Source organism: Psammomys obesus, unplaced genomic scaffold (assembly GCF_907164565.1).
Source record: "Psammomys obesus unplaced genomic scaffold, mPsaObe1.curated_primary_1811, whole genome shotgun sequence".
NCBI classification, from domain to species: Eukaryota; Metazoa; Chordata; class Mammalia; order Rodentia; family Muridae; genus Psammomys; species Psammomys obesus.
This window is the reverse complement of record NW_026593947.1, coordinates 1,429,586-1,443,234: the sequence shown is the minus strand read 5'-3', so window position 1 is coordinate 1,443,234 and position 13,649 is coordinate 1,429,586. Positions and strand designations below refer to the sequence as shown.

General features: G+C 45.8%; 1 protein-coding gene across 8 annotated transcripts in view; it reads left to right on the top strand.

Annotated features, from left to right (window-relative positions):
• The window catches only part of Pard3 (par-3 family cell polarity regulator), a 416,186-nt gene that overhangs the window by 282,810 nt on the left and 119,727 nt on the right, over positions 1-13,649 (top strand). For all 8 annotated transcript variants that reach the window (XM_055617584.1, XM_055617582.1, XM_055617583.1 and 5 more), the window contains one exon: positions 9,505-9,741. In XM_055617584.1, the coding sequence (XP_055473559.1) occupies positions 9,505-9,741 (237 nt within the window). The remainder of the gene's footprint in view (positions 1-9,504; positions 9,742-13,649) is intronic.

The following is a 13,649-nucleotide window of genomic DNA, read 5'->3' as shown; positions in this document are numbered from 1 at the left end:
TCCTTCCTTCCTTCCTTCCTTCCTTCCTTCCTTCCTTCCTTCCTTCCTTCCTTCCTTCCTTTCTCTCTCTCTCTCTCTCTCTCTCTCTCTCTCTCTCTCTCTCATTCATTCAGAAAAATCTGAAATCCTCGCCCTTGAGTGACAGGGAGCAGTGTGGGGTGTTTTTGAGGGTGTCAGCTGATTAGCTGCCTGTGTTTACCTAAAGCTTGATCAGGGAGAGCAGAGACGCACGAAGCAAGAGAGGCTTGAAGCAAGAGGAGAGGGAGGCTTGCTTGCCGTGCTGCATTGGAAGGCCCAGTTACCACCACTGCTGCTGCAGCTAGCCTGAGACGAACAGGCTGGATCAGGGCGAACAAAACCTAACTGTTGAGAAGCATGAATAACCCTCCATCTCAGAGATAATTCGTGACCTCAGGGTCCCAATAAAGGAATACAGGGTATTCTTCATAGCGGTGACCATCTGGATCCATTAGGCCTCAGCTGCAAGATAATGGCTTAAAAAAAATAATATTCTTATTAGGACATAGAAAATATTTTTCCCCTGAGGCAAACATTTTTTTCCTGAGGTAAGCTTCTCCTCTAAGGATGAATATATTTAACATGTAGCAATATTCTAGAAATGTTGCAAAGCCCTTTCCATGAAAAGGGGTAGTGGTAAAGAAGACTTCAGGGTGAATTTTAAGATTTAATTAGGAAAGTCACTTGATTTCCTTGTTTGGAGATACGGTTTTGTTTTTATTTGAGAAGGTTTCATGTAGCTCAGGCTGGCTGCTGGATTTCTCTGTGTAGCTGAGAAGGACCGTGAACTTCTGACCCTCGCACCTCTGTTTCCGAATGTTGTGGTTACAGGTGTGTGGCATCACACCGAGGCTCTGGGAGGAGAACCCGTGCAGTGTGAACTCGGGACAAGCACCGCAGCAGCGCAGCCTCATCTCCAGCCTACTCATCCTGCTTTATTTACTTTGCTTGTAAATTGCCCCGAAAATTTCTCTTTTTCTCCCTCCCTCCCCTCTCTCTTCCTCCTTTCCTCCCTCCCCCTGTCTCACAGACACATACATGTACACACGCATGCACAAACGCATGCACACACACGGTATGTTACTGGTTTTTAAAAGTCGCCTTCCCGGGGCCATCTCCCCAAGAAGCCTTTCTTGGTTTTACAGGGTTGGAGATAAACACCAGGGCTGCTGAACAAATCCTCTACCTGCCGTCACAGCGGTCCTCGTATAGGTGTGCCGATGTTTGTAACACTGAGGTTTTGTCATCAGTGTGAGCTGCAAGGGTAGAAGATTACTTTGGGGCTAAAATACACAAGTGACAACAAGAAAGAGTAATTTCCCACGACTGGAGCGCAGAGGGGGAGATCGGCGTTGCTAGATAGGATTGCAGAGGGGGCGGTAGCACCCTGGATGACTGGTGTTGCTCTAACTTCACACAAATTTGAAGGACAAGAAGAAGTCATTGAGCTTGGTTTCACAAATAGTATCTCACGCTGATAAGCTGACCTCTCACAGTGTGCTGAGGCTGGAGGTGGCCCAGTGGGTGACCACCTTGTCATGTGAACATGGGAACATGAGTTTGGTTCTCAGCCGAACTGCGAAAAGCTGGGTACATTCTGCGTGCCTGACATCTCGGTGCTGGCGGGGAGAGAAGAAGACTGCTGGCACTCACTGGATTGTTCATCTAGCTGCAGGTTCAGCGACAGACCCCATCTCAAAAAACAAGGTGGAGAGCAGTTAGGACCTGTCCCTGACTGTGTAGGGATCTCTGGCCTTGGGCGCTCGCGCACACACACACACACACACACACACACACACACACACACACACACGAACAACCATCCACCCGCACACATGCAAAGGAAGGTGGCCCCCAGTGGCTGTTAATTTGTGTAGTTTGGAAAGAACATCCCAATCCAGGCCCCACCAGCAATGTAGAAAGGACGATGTGCTGGCGGGTGTTCAGATGCAGGACTCCTGGGGAGTCCATGCTTCGGCTCGCTTCCTGAGGGCAGCTGCGCTGAGGGCGGCATCGCTTCGGCTGAACTCAGAGGGGTTGAGTGCAGTTGTAGGATTCGCACATCGACTAACATAAGGCATAAATGCTGATTCTTAATGCAGAGCTTTCAACTCTGTGATTGTGCTCGTTTTTTTCTCCCCTCCCCCACCCAAACTTCCATGAGGTTTGGCCTGGCAGGAGCTGGATTACAGCCTCCCCTTCTTGGGAGACCAAGGCAGGAACATTGCCAGTTCAGGGTCTGCCTGAACTTAGCCCGTCCCAATCTCAAAAGTATGACGGAGTAGAGGATGGGCTGGTAGATGGCTCAGTGGCGACGCACTTGCCTGACATGTATGGGACTGCAGGCACTACTCTTTCCACACACGGCTTTATTGGGGGTTCCTTAAAGCTTTCACCTCCTCTCAACCCCAACCCCAGGTAGGAGAAAAGAAGGTTTAAGGGAAAGGAGACGAAGTTCTCTTTACTTCCTGCTAGGTAGGGTCCTAGGATTCTTTTGGGGGCCACACCAGTCTCTGTTGTCAGGAAATCCAGAAGTCCAGGTAACCAGCAAGAGCAGCAAGCTGCCCTCCTCCGGCTCCTCCAAGTAGCCGAGGGTTCCAACCCCCCTCCCCCAACTGTCATATTTATACTCCCCAAAGTCCTCCGAGTTCAACTAACTCAAGCTGGCAAAGACCACGCTCCTCACAAGACAATTAACAGGTGTGGACAGATTAAAACACCCATTTAGGATTATAACAAAAGCATGTTTACATCTCATCAACCAAAACTTCTGCTTCATGGGACCAGGGCCTTCATCCCAGGACCATGAGAAACCGAGACAGGCTGGCTATGGGAATGCCCGTGCCCCCTGGCTGTGGTCTTTGATGAGATGATTATCTACAGTGGCCAGTTGCTACCTAATAGCAAAGTAATGATATTGTGCATAACCAGATGATAGTAATTGAGATTCAGATTAACATTCTGCTGTGTTAAAGAAACGGCTCCTTTATTTCTTCCTGATAGTTTAGGTGGTTTTTTGTTTTTGTTTTTTGTGTCTTTTGTTTTTGTTGGGTTTGGGGTGAGCAGGGACAGTTGAGCCTGAGTTGAGCAAAAACAGTATGATGCAAAGAATAAAATTTGTCTCTCATGTATGAAGCATTTTCATTGTGTACACCCAGTATTAAACGAGTTTTAGAATATTGTCCTTGACCATCATCATGGCTCTTTGCTTTACTTTGTTGAGGTCAGAATTCTCTGTGGACAATCTACGGGAACAGTGTTGTTAGAACCTCAGGCTTCCCAGGAGAGTGGCTAACTCTTCAGCATGTTCCATCTCTGCAAAGGCCTTGTCCCAACTGGGGTTTCTGGCTCTTCTGGGGAGTTTGGGGATTGTGAACGCATCTTGGTGGTCCCGAGCTGGGATGGTTGAGCTGCCGTCCTGTCGGGGGTTAGGTGCTGCTCTTCCTAGAGGGCCTTCCTAAGAACCGCTGGCGGAGGCACAGTGAATCCATCCTCCTAATTGCAGAATGAAAAAACCTGGGCCGGATAAAGAAATGGCTCCTTTCTTTCTTCCTGAGAGTGCGGAGTTGTTTGATTTGTTTGGTTGAACCTGAGTTCAGGAAAAAACCAAATCGTGGCTCATCATATAAGCACTTGTTGCGCAAGTCTGAGCGCGTGTGCCAGATTCCCAGAACCCACGATGAACAGAAAGAACCAATGACACGTTGTTCTCGGAACCCTCCACGTGCTCTGGAGCATTAAGAGCGCGCACACATTATAGGCTAGAATCTAGCCTGTAGGGGGAGGGGTGGTTGTTTTGTTTCTTTTTGTATTGTTTTTGTTTTGTTGGTTTGGGGAGGATTTTTTTTTTTTCCTGAGGTTGGGTGACCTGTAATTTTAACTATTCTAAGTCTATCCATTTCCCTGTGTTTTGTTTTTTCTTTAGAGCTAAATAGTATTCCATCTTATGTACATACTGGATGTTCATTATCCATTCATTTGCTGTTGGAACTGGGCTGTTTCATATCCTTGCTGTAAAGCAGCAATACATGTGAGGGGGCAGATATCTCTGTAATGGAGTGTGGGGATCTCTGGGCCCAGTTGAGTGGAGTCAAATGGTAATTCTACTTTGGGGGAGTTGCAACACTGACTGTCCAATGTTTGTGTCACTTTGCACCCCACCAACAGTAACGTATTCCTCTTTCTCCAAATCCTCTCCAACATTCGGGACAGGTTTTTGGTAACAGCCATTCTGATTGGGGTGAGGTGGTATCTAAGAGGAGTTTTAGTTTGCATTTCCTCGGTGGCTAGGAAGGTCAAAGACTTTCTATATCGTTATTGTCCGTCTGGGTTTCTTTTTTCTCAAGACCATCCGTTCCGTTCATTGGCCCCTTTGTTGGCTGACTCTTTACTTACTTGGTGTTTACTCTCTGCAATTCTTTGTAAATTCTAGCTGTTAGCTCATTGTCTGAAGGGTAGCTGGTGATGATTTTCTCCCATCCTGTGGGCGGTGTGTGCTCTGTTGTGCAGAAACTTAGTTTCACGTGGCCCTGTCTGTTGACACACAGGGACACTTCTTGTCCTATTTAAACTTCCAAGCACAATTTCGCCTGTGTGGGTTTGCTGCTAGAACAGACCATACCCCCGTTACTGTCATTGTGAGGGGCCGGCAGTGTGAGGTGGGATGCCTCTTGTAGTAGGTCCTTGTGTTGCTCTGCCTTGAGATACCAGAGAAGAGCGCCTTGAGGAAGAGGCTTCTGGAAGAGCCATCTCCGTGGGGAAGGCATGGCAGCAGGAGTGGATGAAAGCTGGTGCTCAGCTCACTTCCTCCTCCACGCCGCCGTCCACACCAGACTGTGCGTCCCTCCTCCTTCAGCCCGATCTAGAAACTTCCACAGGTACACCCGAGAGCCGACTGGAGATTCTCGATCCTGTCCAATCCACAGTCAAGGTTGATTCCCATCTAACTGTTCTCTTCCTCCACTGTTCAGCTTTCGTCTTAGCTCGTGAGTACCTCACGTGGTGCTCTGATGCATGCAGTGTGAAAGATCAGCGTCTGGGCTCACAGATGCCAGATCCGGCCTTCCAGTGAGTGAGCTCCTCAACCCAAAATAAAGTGGAAATACTCTCCTCGGGAACTGTAGAAATCCTGAGTTTTTATAGGCCTGGCACTGAGCCATGCATCCCTATAGGAAGAATCGACCACGTTCATCTTGAATGTTTCCCCTCTGAGTACACAGAGTGGAAACTCTCCTTCAGAGAGTTTTTCGTTTTTCTCAGCTCTCTTATACGGTTATCCCCACACTGGCACCGTGTTTTATTACATTGTTTTCTATACTACAATGTTTTATTTCATTGTATCTATGTACCTTAAAAACATTTCTAAGTGGTATTGCAGTTTTAACTTCAGGGCATCTGTGTTTAAGCTGCCTGTTATAAAGTTCAGCCAGGTCAGCAAGATGGTCAAGGCATTTGCCACCAAAGCTGGAGACCTGAGTTCAGCACCTGGAACTTAGGAAGATCTGCCTTCTGCAGGTTGTCCTCTGATCTACACACATACGCCATGGCGTAACACACACACACTACATACATATTATATTTATTATATTATGTACTGATATATATATATATATATATATATATAATATATATATAAAACATCTTGAAAGCTCAGTGGAGTTTCGTGGTTTTGTTTTGAAACAAGGTCCCTGTGACCTTGCTCCAGACTGAGCTGGAAATCACAATGTAGCCAAGCCTGGCTTAAAACCCTGCCCCTGCCTGCTTCCAAACGCTGGTGATATTGGTCAGAGTGTTTTGGGGATTAAACCCAAGACTCATGCACACAAGCCAAGTGCTCCCCAACCTGAACTACTGCCTCAGCCACCTTATGGGGCTTTGAGCATTTGCCCTGTGTTCTGTCCCCTGAGAAACTGGCCTTGTTGCCCTAGATTTTTGTATATTCCTTTGGATTTTCTTTTAGACCATATCATTTAAAAACAAGACTGTGTCTTCCTTTCCCTCACTTGCTTTTCATTTACTTGGCCAGGCCCCTCTGATGGTCAAGAACTTGAAGCCCTGTGTGGAAGGATGGCGGGGAGGCCTGTATGCCCTCACTGCTTACTGCGGAGAAGCTAGCATCCCTCTGCTGAACGTGAAGGAAGCTGTAGGGTTTGGAGAAACACATTTTTGAAGCATAGGAAGTCCTAATGTGGTATTTTTCCTGGTGGAGGTGAATTTGGCAAATTCGTTTGCATCATTTGATAGAATTAATTCTTGTGATTAGTCCTTACGACCCACGGGTCATAGTGTAAGATTGTGAATTTTGTTCACTAGTATTCTGTTGAGGATTTCTGCTGCTCTGGTCGTGAGAAATCCTGGCCCCCAGCTTTCTTCTCTCTCTCCCTCCTTCCCCCATCCCCGCTCTCTCTGTGGTACTCATGAGCACGGGTGGGATAGCTTCCATGTTATTTGGGAACCTTTCCAGACTCTTTTCACCGTATACGTAGGAGTCATTTATGCAAACAGAAATCTAGTTCAAATATGAAGAAAAGTAAATATACTGAAACAGTAAAATGAATATAAACTGCATTGCAGAAAGAATTCTTGGCTGGTTTTTGCGTTTTTACTTTGGCGTAACTGTGCTTACAGCTGGGCAGTAGTTGGTGTGACGGGCAACCCAGGGAGATGACTGTCGCCATTTTCTCAAGCACCGCATCCAGTCCTGGCTTCTGTTTCGAGGTGTGCATTGCTGCCACATGAGGTCCCTGCAACAAAAGTGGGATTCCAGCCTTCCCTCCTAGTTGTGACTTTGACCTCTCGGGTACCCCCTCCCCCCCGCGGCCCCATTGCCCTGACACAGCCTCTGCAGCTACCATTTGACTCTCTGCTGGGAGATGTCAGTCTGTGCCTTTGGTTTCTGTCACTGGGGGTGACGTCCTCTGACCTCAACGGCACCGCCCTAATAGACAGGGTCCCATTCTTTACATAGCTGAATAGTACTACTCACATTTCCCAAAAATAAATCTATTCAGTTTTGAGCATCTAGTTTGATTCCACATCAAAACTATTGTGAGAAACGCTACAGGAAACAATTGGCTTTTTGTGGAAATTTATGGTGTATAACTTTTTAGTAAATCACTTTTTCTCTTACAAATACCGAGAGGTGACTAAGACGGTGTTGCTCTTGCAGAGGACCTGAGTTCAATTCCCAGCACACACATTAGTGCGCTAAAAGTGCAGGAATCCAATGCTGCCGGCTTCTGTGGGCACCCACACACGTGTAAATGCCAACACGGAGACACAGGGTTGAAGTGTCAGGAGGATAAGAAGATATTAAAGTTATGCCCAAGCCTGGTTTTGTTTGGATGTGTGCCCGCGCTGGCCTGCTGGGTACGTGCATGGTGATTCTGATTGTTTCGGGGAGTCTAAGCACTGTTTTTCTTAGAGTCTCACAAACTTACATCCTCAAAATAAGGTAGCTTTCCTCACATCCTTGTCAGGGCTTCACTGCTTTCAGATAAATGTTCAGTTCATAAATGCATAATGAAAATATTTTCCCATCAAAAATTATAGAAATTTAACTGAGAATTATTTTTTCAAGTACAGCATAAATTATATCAATATAATTTGAAGAGATCTCTGTACCAAATAATTTAATAAAATCTTTAAATCAGTAAAAATGATCATTTAAGAGGTTTTTAGTTTTAGTACGGGCAGTTTTATTTTAGAATTTAATTGTATGAATGTCTTTTCTGTCCTTGATCTCAGGATTCTATTCTATATGAAAAACTTGAAGTCAAAACCAGTGTCTCTGATCTGAGATCTTCCTGCCATTGATGCCATAGAATGTGCAGTCATACTGAAGTTTCATAGATCTTCATATCTGTGTGGCTTTTCTCTGAATAATATGTATTCATTATACCCACACATACATGCAAACAGGTGACAGACGATAGATAGAAGGGGAGGAATAGTGTATATGTCAATTTTTTTCTTTTTTAAACTATTAATTAGTTTATTAACTTTGTATCCCAGCTGTAGCCCCCTCCTTCATCCCCTCCCATGCCCCTCTCCAAGTCCACTGATAGGAGAGGCCCTCTTCCCTTTCCATCTGACCCTAGCCTATCAGGTCTAATCAGGACTGGCTGCATTGTCTTCCTCTGTGGCCTGGTGAGGCTGCTTCCCCCTCAGGGGGAGGTGATCAAAGAGCCAGCCGATCAGTTCATGTCAGAGACAGTCCCTGTTCCCCTTACTAGGGAACCCACTTGGACACTGAACTGCCATGGGCTACATCTGCTCGGGGGTCCTAACTTATTTCCATGAATGGTCCTTGGTTGGAGGATCAGTCTCAGAAAAGACCCCTGTGTCCAGATTTTTTGGTTCTGCTGCTCTCTTTGTGGAGCTCCTGTCCTCTCCAGGTCTTACCCACTTCTTTCATAAGATTCCTTGCACTATGCCCAAAGTTTGGCTATGATTCTCAGCATCTGCTTTGATATACTCTGCTGGGTAGAGTCTTTCAGAGGCCCTCTGTGGTAGGCTCCTGTCCTTTTTCCTATTTTCTCCCTCTTCCAATGTCCATTCCATTTGACTTTTAGTGAGGTATTTCAGAAGCAGAAAGACACACATAGTATATACTCACTTATAAGTGGATATTAGACATAAAATATAGATAAAGATACTAAAATCTGTACACCTAAAGAAGCTAACCAAGAAGGAGGGCTCTGGGTAAGATATATGTCACTTTTTAAAATTACCTTTTGCCTTAAAAAAGTTAGAAATATGTCTAAGTAGAGTCTGAGTGTGCTAAGCATTTAGAAAGCTATAGTAAATTTATAAAGCCACATTAAATTATTAATGAAGCAGCGATAGGAGGCTGCGTTGTAGCACCTATGACTTTCACAGTTGTAGGCTTTTGACCCGGTTTATGATATCAGGCAATAATTTTCACCCATGGGGCAGGCCTCAAATCCAATCAAAAAGCAGTTGGATGTGTGTGTGTGTGTGTGTGTGTGTGAGGATGCCAGAGGTCGTGCTCTGTCGCCTTCTGTCACTCTCCACCTTTATTTTGGTGTTTGGTATTTCTCTGAAACTGCAGCTCACTGATTTGCTGGATGGGCTGAGCAGCAAACCCCAGGAACCATCCTCCATCTCCTGTACTGGGATCACAGGTGCCGCCATGGTTGGTGTGGGCGTCACCCGCAAGTCCTCAGAGCAAGCGCTTTGCTGGCTGAGCTGTTTCTGAGGTCCCTTGTTTTCATTCTTTTTATGTCAGCTCATCGTTGTGAGTTCACTTTATCACTGAGTTATATTAACATGAACGGAATGATTATACTCAGCATTTATGGCGTTACGTGCAAATCTGAAATGTTGTGAATTATCACTCGTAATAGACCTCCCAATAACCGCAGGAAAGTAAGTACATTGAGCAACAGCTTGAGGAAGGTTCCTGTGCTCGCCTCATGGAAAAGCAGTCCTTTCTCCTGCTTCAGCATTGTTCTCACTTTTCAGGATTCAAGCCAAAACTCGGGAATTCCGGGAGCGGCAAGCTCGAGAGCGTGACTATGCGGAAATCCAGGAATTCCATCGGACGTTCGGCTGTGACGGAGAGTTGGTGTATGGGGCCATGCCAGCCTACGAAGGGTGCCTGGCTCTCGGTGCCAGGCCCCAGAGCCCAAGGGAAGGGCACCTGATGGACACTCTGTATGCACAAGTAAAGAAGCCGAGGAGCGCCAAGCCTGGGGACAGGTAGGTGGCGCCAGTCATGGCTTTGTGTCAGCGCTCTGCCGGTTCTGCCCCTGTGAGCTGCTGGTGACTAACAGCCTTAAAGACCTGTTAGAGCTAAAGCTATTGAGTTGACACAAGTCAGTGGCTAATGGAAAGAGCAGCAAGAGGTTTTGCTTGCTTTCCTAACAGTTCCCGGCTGGCTCTCCCTGCTCTTCAAGACCTTTGACATGAGGAGCTGCTTGTGGCTCTGATCAAAGTCAAGTTCAGATGTAAGCCGCGTGTTCTCTTTTGGCTAGGACGGGTTCTGTGACTTTGAAGGACCACTTGGGGTGGCATAATTTTATACTGTGAAAGAGTTGATAAATAGTAAAGATAGTACATCTGGCCCCCATAGACTTCCGTCCTGAAATGCTCATCAGTGCAGCAGACAGAATGAAAGGATTGTGTTGTAATGGTTACCTGGTCATTTAAACATTTAACCGACTCTGTGAGCCCGTATGCACTGACACACGCTTATGAAGGCTCTGTGTGTGGCTGGCATACTTATTTCAACTGGCTACATACATATTTCAGATTTTAGCTGAAACAGTCTTAGATGGATCTTTTCCCACCCCTCCCTTTCTATACTCAAACACCATATGGAGTTTAGCTTTGAAGAGAATAATTCTCATTTCTTTTCATATCAAACATGTGCACACTATTGTCATAAACAATACGCCAATCGTGCTATAAACGTCGCTTATCGCTCTGTATGGCAGCTGGGCTTTGTAAATTATAAATGGGTTTACTTAAAAGCAGTGTTTCTGGAGCATTTATGTGCATTAGGCTTGCCTGAAAGGCTTCTCGAAACACTGACTGTCTTGATGCAGTAGGTTGAGGGTGGACTCCAAGAATTTCAGTTTCAAGGATCCTCAGATTGATGCTGGTCCGGTGGTCGTGGCTTCAGAGTTCTTTGCAGGACCCAGTCGGCGGACTCCGGTGACGAGTCCTCGCTGCAGCGTTGGCAACAGTCCTGATTTTAATCACTGACTTCCGGCTATCAGTATCAGAAGCTTGGAACTGCAGAAAGCAATTTCCAGCAATTACAGAAGGAAACATTATTTTAAAAAATAACAGAAGGAACAACAGCTCCCGAGCGAGCGAGCATCCCAGGGATGTTCTGGCTCTGACCCTTGTTGTCGTTTCCATTTTTCTTGATTATCTCAGAGACCCTCTTTCACGGTGAATATGAGGAGTGAGCGCTTAGGTCATTCCTGCCTCCTGCCTGTGCCCTTCAGGCATGTGGTAATCGACATGTCAGAGCTCAAGCATGAAGGTACCGTCAGTGGCAGGGGCACTTTCTTTGAAAGCTTTTTGGCTCATTTCTGCCATGATTGTGGAAGCTGCCTGCCAGAGGTTAAGTGGCAGCAGAAGGCATGCACATCTGCCTGAAGGTGCTTTCTCGAGAGGAAGGCCACCAAAACACTTGCACTGCCAGCTAGCGCTCCTGGGGACTGGGGAAAGGTGGCCAAGGCGTTACCGATGGCAGATAAAGTGATTATCTGCGATTGCCTGCACATACTCGAGAATCAGAAAAGCAGGTACATTCAGAGAGGACCGCCTGCTCCTCAGTGCCACAAGCTTGTGCCTTAAACCCCAGAGCAGCGAGAGCTGCTATCTCACCCTCAGGCTTCTGCAAGCCTTCAAAAGGGATTAGCATGGTCAGTGCTCCCCGCTCCAGCCTCCACATCTACACCAGTGCTCTCCACGCCCTGCTCTACTCGTTAGGTCTGAAACAGGCCCTTGGCTCATGCCCACCACAGTCCAAGGAAGTCACAGGGAAAGGTCACACCGAGCAGCAAGTATTTTAGAAGCACACCTTTGACACTGCTTTCTTCCAAACCCCCTTGGCTTATCCGGAGGGCCATGATTTAGTTTTGCAGGGAAAACAAAAGATTACAGACACTCAGACACTCTCTGTTGCGTCGTTGCTTTCGCAGAGAATGAGGTGTCCATTCATGGCTAAAGGCGTTGCTGCTTTTACAAGTGGCCTTCCTGCCTGTCGTGCTCTTCCTCATCCTGTTGTTGGACTTGGCCTGGGGGCTTGGCATTCCCCCATTGTCTGTCTTGTAGGAGAAAAGGCAGAATTAATGCTGTTCACTTATGCCCTTTTCTGAGGAAAGGCCATCTCTTACTCCTACATACTGCTGTGAACTGTCGTGATTATATTACTTAAATACATATAAAGATAAAATGGGACAGGACTCCTGTGTAGGACAGTCAAAAGTCTAATAAAACCTCAATCTTTATAAAGTTACTCAAACAATTGCTATAAAGGTGCACACCTGCTGAGCCCATGCCCAGGAGGGTTTGGAATATCATATTGATATATCATTTATGACGACCTCCAGTTTTTGTTATCAGTAAGCTGACACATTTTTTCTTGTCTTTATGTTTGTAGAGTTAAAATTCAGATAGTGACTTTTTTAATGTGTCTGCAAGATGATCTAGAATATGATTACACAAACTTTAATCATTCTGATGGAAATCTGAAACTTAAAACTACTTAGACATTTCCTTCAGTAATAATGTATAGATACTTGTCCACAGACTAAATGTCACCAGAATTTGCATCTGTTGAACTTTGGGTATGTGTTGAACTTTGCTATTAAAATCTCTGTATTTCGTGGGAATGTCAGTCTTGCTGATAATCTGAAATGTACTTCTCAGATTTTCTTTATTCACTGAAGAAAGCAATCCACAGAATTCATTGCTCAACCATTTTGATGGATTTCATAGCCAGAAGTGTAAAAGCAATATGGGAAATATAGTAAAAGTGATGTGAATTTTATGTCACAGTGGGGACACTGTCCGGGCTTCACATATTATATTACAGTGACTTTCTTGGATGCCTAGAGTTATGTCTCGGAATATATTCATGCTTCTTTAAGTAGGCCCCAGGTGAATTCACCTGTGTTCATGCTTTAGTCTTCTTGTTTTTACTACTGTTTAGCTTTGTGAGTGCTTTTTCTGACAGATTTCTATGCATACTAACCGTATCTCACAAGTCGTAAAGTGCATGCTATGGTGGTACCACCTTCTGTTCTTTATGCCCATGATAAGTTTTTTTATTCATGTTAGATATATGCTAAACAGGCAGACCCTAATCTGTGTTCTACATGAATAGTAAAGCTTATGTTTACCGTCCTGTTCATAGGCTTCTTCCTTATTCTGGGTATAACTAGGGACGCTGAAGATTTGCGCATGGCCAGTGGTTCCTAATCCTTTATTTCCTGGCTAAGGTAGCTCCTTTTTTAGCTGGTGTGTCTCGGTTGGCTGAGAGCCCTGTGTCAGATGCAGTGTATCTGACGTGTTTCCATCCTTCTCTGCACTCCGGAAGACACCACCTGTTACCCTACCTATCCATCCCTGTTCCCTCCTTCCCGTTATGCAACAAATCCTTGTTTTCCTCACATCGGTGGGTGCATAGCTCAGCATTTAAGCTTCTTAGATTTCTTGTGATTCGTGGGACAGAGTTCTAACTAGTGAATACTGGAAATGGCTGGACAGCTGGAACTTGCTGCAGAGCTAGCTTTTTTTGATTGTGTGTGGGGGTTGGGGATCCTATGACGAGGGATCTCTCCCCTAGCACCTCTGAAGCCCTTGATCCTGCCCTCAACACATCAGGACCAGAAGGTTGCTTGGGTTTGCACATCAGTGGTAGCTGTTTCCTGGCAGGATCTTGGATAGGTGCTCTAGGTTGGGCTTTACTGGGAAGCCGAAAGGGAAAGCTGTGTGGAAGCCGTTGAGCAGAGGCAGTTCCCTTCCTGGCTTGCCCAGCTTGGCTCCTTGTTGACTTGGAAAAAAATCGATCTGTTGCTTAACTTGCTGCTATGAGGATTTTGTTTTCATTTTTGTTTTTCAAGAGTGTGGGCCCTAGCTTGGTTATA